This window comes from Brassica napus, chromosome C3 (genome assembly GCF_020379485.1).
Source record: "Brassica napus cultivar Da-Ae chromosome C3, Da-Ae, whole genome shotgun sequence".
Taxonomy (NCBI): Eukaryota; Viridiplantae; Streptophyta; class Magnoliopsida; order Brassicales; family Brassicaceae; genus Brassica; species Brassica napus.
Window position 1 is genome coordinate 18,635,983 of NC_063446.1, and position 6,664 is coordinate 18,642,646.

A 6,664-nucleotide genomic window follows, 5' to 3' on the forward strand; every position below is an offset into this window, starting at 1 on the left:
AACATGAATTCATTATTCAGGGACCTTGTAAAGGAACAATGCAATTTGATAAACAAAGAAAAGCCAATGAACTTTATTCCTAACTAGGTTTTATCTTATTTATGAAATTAAAAAAAAACAACTATTAAGCCACTTCCACTTCTCTATTCCTGACTAGGTTTTTATCTTGGAAGTAGCCTTCTTTGGAGGTAATGGTCCCTTTTCACCATTCTTGTTTGGCTGCTTGGACATGAGTTTTTCCACCAGTCACCTTTTTCTTGTATTTCCCACCAATGAGAATAGTTCCCACCATTAAAAATTTCTTCCTAGTCACCTGGTCCTCCTGTGCTTCCAGCTGGTTTGTGTTAATATCATCCAGCTGATCACCCTCCATATCAAAACCTCTTCTGCATCCCCAATCTAATTGAGCAGGAAGCCGAAGCATTCTTTTGCCACCAAAATATAACCTTTTGAAAATCTTGGAATACTGAAAAACCAATTTTCATTACAACGGTCTCCCAAGTAAAGAGAAACTCTGATCTTACTAAATTATTCTAAAGATATAAAAAAAAATCACATAACAATCATTTTACTTTTAAACGAAACTTTGCTCATGCCCGTATGGGAAAACCCCTTAATTTTTGTCGGACAAATCACAATAAAATCAAGGAATCGGAAATTTTTGTCAGAAACAAAAAGAATAATTTAAATATCTAAAGACAAGAGAGGACTCCTGTTAGCATTGTTACCTCTTGCGGATATCCAGTAAGGTAGCTTTCTGCCTTTGCGTATTCAATATAAGCCCAAATAAGATTTAGAGCATATTCCTCCATTTACAAGGATTGAACAAATTTGTATATTAATCGAACTTTTTTCTTGATTACAAAAAAAATAACAAGTAGAAACACTTGTAACGCAAACTTGTGAGTAAAGAATAATGAGATGAAAAAGAAAGCCCATGAAAAAAAACTCTAATTGGGAAAAAAAAAGATAGGAGGTTTAGATTTTGTGATTTAAGAATCGATGAGAAAAGAACTGAAGCTTATGTTATTTACTCAGTTTGTTGTTCGGAATCGATGTGACCAAAGATATCCGGACAGTCTTCCCATGATCCGCTCTCGCGGGCTTCCCAGTACCCTCCGTTGTATCGGTAAGCCTCGCTCCCTTCCTCTTTCGTGAACCACTTCGGCTTCCATCCTCTCTCCTGCATCTTCCTAGCCTGCGACACACACGGGCCAGATGTGAGTTTTGATGTGATTATAAAAACTGAATGAAATACGGACAAAATAATGCAACCGTATGAACATCATTTTAAAAGTTAAGACTACAGGTATATACAAAACCCAGATTTTAATTATTATCTTTAAATATAAGATGGGCATATTTTATACGAATTAACAAAATAGTATATATTATTATAAATTAACAGATAGTCCATAATGAAACCTTGACTGTAAAATATAGAACTTAAATATGAAAATATAGAACTAGCCTTTAAAAATAAACTTGAAACATTTTAGCCTTTCTTCTTAATTCTCCAAAACATACTAATTCAAATTAACGAAGAAATTAATTTTGTTTTTATTACTTTCCTTGTATTCAAAACCGAACTGAAAACCAAAACGCACTTGTTATATTTGGTATCCGTAGTGAGAGACTTGTATTACCTGACGTTGTCGCTGTTCGAGTCGCAACTTCTCTTCGTTGGCCATTTCAAACTCTCCATTCTCGAGATACCTCTGGTCCGGTCGCAGCCTTGAATCTGTTGGTGGCAGCTTCTCCTACATCCATATCTCATTCATGGTCTCAATGTCTCACTACAAGAAACAATTTGTGAAAATAACAAACATAATTCTCTGCGCCATTCACCTTAAGCCCAGGCGTAAGCTCATTCAGCGTCATTGCGAAACGTGTCAGATTATACTTTGTTGGGTTTCCAGGAGGCTTGCTCCGTTTCCACAGAAGTTGAGCTCCTGACATATCTTCGCTCAATTTCCCTTTCCCAGAACAATCACCAGTGACATAGTGCATGCTCTCATCCCATTTCCCAAACATCGTTGCCACTGTCTTCCCACTCTTATCTTGAACTATACCATGAACCTGTGAAAATGAACAACCGAATGCTCACTCCTAAACATAACACGTGAATTCATTCGTCAAGTGGTAACATGTTGAAAGTAGGTAGGTACCTGGTGAGGATTCCGGTCTATGATGGACTGTTCTTTGAATTTAAGTTTACAAGAGTATTCAGCACTGCCCTCAATACGCATTGTACCGTAGTGATCACAGTACAGTTTACCAAGTATAAGATTGTATATTGATGTAGTTACCTAAAAGTTCAAATCGTTATATTAATGAACAAAGAACATATTAAAATGGATATTTGATTGGTACCTTACTCCACTGAAGGATTTCTCCATCATCAAATTGCAAAGTCAATACACCAACGGGATCAAGCTGAATTGACCGACCCCAAAATTTACTCTTCAGATTGCTGTCTGCCCAGAATTTCCATCCCGTGCCATCGCAATGGCATGCCACAACCATAGGGTGGTGACTGACCTGAAAACAAAACAAATAAGAGGTCTGAATAGCAATAGCTAATGAGTAATTACAAGTTGTGAACTGAAACCTTTTCGGAGAAAAATCGAAGGCCTTTGTCTGGATAGTCTGCCTCGTATGTTTCACCTAGCAATGGGTTAAATGGTTTGCAGATTCTTCCTTCGGTTGATGCGTACCCAGATACAGCAAAAGCAGCTACGTTAAGAATCCTCATGAGGCTATTTCCCTGTAAAGTTTTCACGTAATGAGCAATATTCAAGAAGCTACCCATAAGGGTCTTTAAATGGTACAAAGCTTTTACTCTTTTGCCCCATTCAAATGCTCGGTCAAGAAGGTATGAATATTCCAAATCCTCAAAACACTTTTGTAGAGAAGATAGCGGCTCGTTGAAGTAAACAGGTAGACAAACTTTTGTGAGATCCTTGCCAATATTGTCTTTGATCATTGACCAAAGGCTCACACTTTTCTCCTTTTCAACCGGCTCAGGTAAGCTTTTCCTCCTTTTAACGTGTGGATAGTCGCATCCAATAGACTTGATGGAAGGATCGATATCGTCTTCTGATGACCCAAAGCCATCACCATCAGAAGAAAACGACGATGTACGAAAGTCAGAACCGCTACTTTTGAAAGAACTTGAAGAGAGGAAGTCACGTGTATCAAAAAAGGTATTGTCTTCCTCATCAGTTTCTGCATCACCTCGTTCATGATCATCATCAGATTCAGTGGCAGTCCCTTCTGAGGTAAAACGAACCAAGTCAATTGCAAACTCGAATAAAAAAAAATACTAAGATAAAAGAATAGTAAACTCGGCGACTAACCACTGCACTTCTCATGTCTTAAATCAATGGAACCTCCATTTACAGCCTGCCTTTGACTCTCATCTACAAGTGTATTCTCCAGATCTACCTTTTCTGTCTAGAGAATCATGCAGGAAGAGCAGTTTCTTAGCAGCATAGAGCCGGAAGAGATAAGAAAGAAACATTGAAACTGAGGAGTTGAGTAGCACAAAACACAACTAAAACAATCAATCTAAACCATACCTCTAATTGCCTAAGGGTATCAATGAGAAGCCACTGCTTCTGCTTGAGAAGCACCAACTGGCTCTGAAGAGCAGAGAACTCAGACCTCATAATCTGCTCACAGTCCTGAATAGCTAACTCACAAACTCCTTCATCAGTCAAGCGTTGACGAAGCTTCTCGGTGGACATGGCCAAATTGTTGGTAGGGGCCATCAAGTCACTGTTGGACATCCTTGGAAACATATCTTTAACAGCTTGCAGTGCCTCAACCCAAGTTGCTCGGTCCTCACGCGTATCTGCTCGCAAGTGGAGCCTCTTGGTGCCAGTGAAAATGGAAAACCTCTTATCATCTGATCTGCTCTCCCGCACCGAAGAAACCTGCACACATCAGACATCAAACAATCAATTAGGAGTGTTCCACTCCTAGATTGTATCAATTTATGATGAGGGAATCGAACCTTGAGATGGACTTCTCCGAAAGGCTTGCGATGGAGATGGCTGGCACCATGCTTGTAGTGGTGGTGGCTAGAGATCATACGAGCAGACTCCTCTCCGATAACTTTTGATCCCTTTTCGGATTCAGGACTGAGGAAGATCTTATCAGGTCCATGGATTTTATAATACGAAAGAACACCATCCTGCAAGACGAACCACCTTGATCTCCATCCCCTACCGTAATTCACCCACTTATGCAATATCCCGGCGATTCCATTCCCAACGATGTCGTTAATCTTCACATCAACCGGCGGTGGTTGGCTCTGGTGGTTGAAGGAGAGACTATGGAGATGGAGGGGATGGTGGTTGGATTGATAATGATGATTATAACTCTGGGAATGGGAAGCAGATCGAGTCATGATCGGTTCGGATCGTGTCACACCGGGTTGCTCCGGCAACGGCATCGGGAGAGAGTGATCGGAGACAGTAGAGACGCAACAGAAGGAAAGCATGTGGAAGGAGGTCTTATGGTTGGATACGATTGATGCGCGGCGGAGACAGGAGGAGGAAATGAAGAAATTACGGTGCGTGAAGGGATTGGATTAAAAAGGAAGGGGAAAGAATCGAGAGGTGGTTGTTAGAAATGGGTCAGAGAATAAGCGGAAAGTTCGGTAGAAGAAGAGAGAAAGAGTCACCGAAGAAGAGGAGGTGATGCTTTTTTTCTTTCTTTCATTGTTTTTTTTAATTCCACTGACTTGCGAGGAAAATCGGAGAGGGGGACTTGCATTTTCCCTTTTTTTCTTTTATATAAAACCAAGTTTTGTATTTACTTTAATATATTTTATTGGAATTAGAATGGAGTAAGACAAAAACCAAAAAAGAAAAAACATATATACCAAAAAAATGAAAGAAAATCTAGTTTTTTTTTTGGGTCAAAGAAAAGTCTAGTTTTTCTATGTGAAAGAGAAGGGATGGTAAATGATTTCGGACCAGCTCTATCATACTTGAGAATATGCTCAAGTGAAAACATTGTAATTTAATTGGTTCTTAAATACGACTAGGATAATACATGCGCATTTATTTGTATATATTATCAATAAATATTTTATATATTTAATTATTTTATTTATATATATACGATATTTTTTGTTGTTATTATATAATTTATTTCCGATGGACGGACCTAGGGGTGTTCAATCCGGCAAAATCGAACCAATTAAACCGAACCAAACCGAATTAGAGATAGTGGTTTGGACTTGGTAATACCAAATATACCGAATGGATGTCATTTTTGAAAACCGCGGTATATGGATATGGTTTGGTATATAAACCGATCAATTCGAATAAACTGAATAAACTGATCATTTTAAATATAGTAGTATAATTATATGTAAATTTTATAATATATTTAAGAATATATACATAATTTATTTTATTAATTTGATTTTTATATTGAAAGGTTGTTTTTAGTAACTTAATATTTTGTTTTAAGTTAAAAGTTATGTTTTATTTTTATCAAATTAAATAAAACATAACGTTTACCCTTTTGTTAACAAATATGAGTGTTTAGATTTAGTTATTTATAATATTATGGATTACCAATTTCTATTATGTAAAAACTATTATAATTATTAACTTAATATGTTTGCTAAATATTTTAAATAGTAAAAACCAAAATATCTTCATGTTATATAAAAACTAATATCTAATAATATAAATAAAATCCATAAAATACTTAAAAAAAAACAAATTTATGGTATTTTGGTATTTTGATATAAAACAGAATAAACCAAAAACCGACGGTATATAAACCAAAACAAACCAAAGTAAATATGGTTTTAATATGGTAGCTATTTTTCATAAACCAAAATATCGACAACTTTTTCGAACCAAAACCGAACCGATATCTGAATTTAACACCCCTGGATGGACCGGATCATAATTTATTAAAAATGGTGAAACTAAACTATGATTAATATATTATGGATTGATCAGATTGTGCATTAAACAAATTATGAGACAAAAACTTTATTATTTTACACCAAACACATTTTTGAAAAATTTGAACAGTATTGTTTCCACAGTTGAATTATTTTGACATTTATCTTCCATATGGTTTTGAAAAATTTCAGATCAACCATCAAATTGATACATGTTATTTTAATGTTTTAGTTATTTGGTTAAGAAAAACTTACATTTTTGTAATTTAAAGTCGTTTTAAAAAGTTCAAAATATAACATATAAAAAAAATCTAACATATAAGAAAAATAAAATATATAAGGTTTCCTTATTTTTGTAATTTAATGTCGTTTTAAAATTTTTTAAATATAACATATAAAGTTTCCTTATTTATGTAATTTCAAAGTCATTTTTAAAAAATCAAAATATAACATATAAGAAAAAAATCTAATTTTTTATTATATGGTTAATATGATTGTTTAATCTTTTTAATAATATAAAATTAAACAAAAACGAAGAAGGATGGAAAAATTGTTATCAAATCTTTATAATTCATAGTCATTAATTGTCATATACTGTATATGTTAATCATATTAGGTAATTCCGTAACTTTTATTTAAGGAAAGAATACACATTTCTTATACTTTAGATTATATAATGTTGTTAGAATATTTTTAAACTATATTTTATATTAGATGTTCTAGAATTTT

At 34.9% G+C, this 6,664-nt stretch overlaps 1 protein-coding gene across 2 annotated transcripts; it reads right to left on the minus strand.

Moving 5' to 3' along the window:
- Nucleotides 1-819: 819 nt before the first annotated feature.
- LOC106388454 (oxysterol-binding protein-related protein 1C) lies at nt 820-4,774 on the minus strand. 2 transcript variants are annotated; one of them, XM_013828531.3, is made up of 10 exons: nt 4,019-4,774; nt 3,582-3,938; nt 3,360-3,456; nt 2,843-3,273; nt 2,612-2,767; nt 2,374-2,541; nt 2,169-2,309; nt 1,849-2,079; nt 1,647-1,760; nt 820-1,198 (listed from the first exon to the last, which is right to left on the minus strand). In XM_013828531.3, exons 1-10 carry the CDS (start codon nt 4,505-4,507, stop codon nt 1,031-1,033), a joined length of 2,352 nt encoding a protein of 783 aa, XP_013683985.1. In that variant the 5' UTR covers nt 4,508-4,774; the 3' UTR covers nt 820-1,030. The 2 variants fall into 2 exon arrangements, with proteins under 2 accessions (XP_013683985.1, XP_013683984.1); XM_013828530.3 differs by having other exon boundaries at nt 2,843-3,276; nt 4,019-4,773.
- Between the last annotated feature and the right edge of the window lie 1,890 nt (nt 4,775-6,664).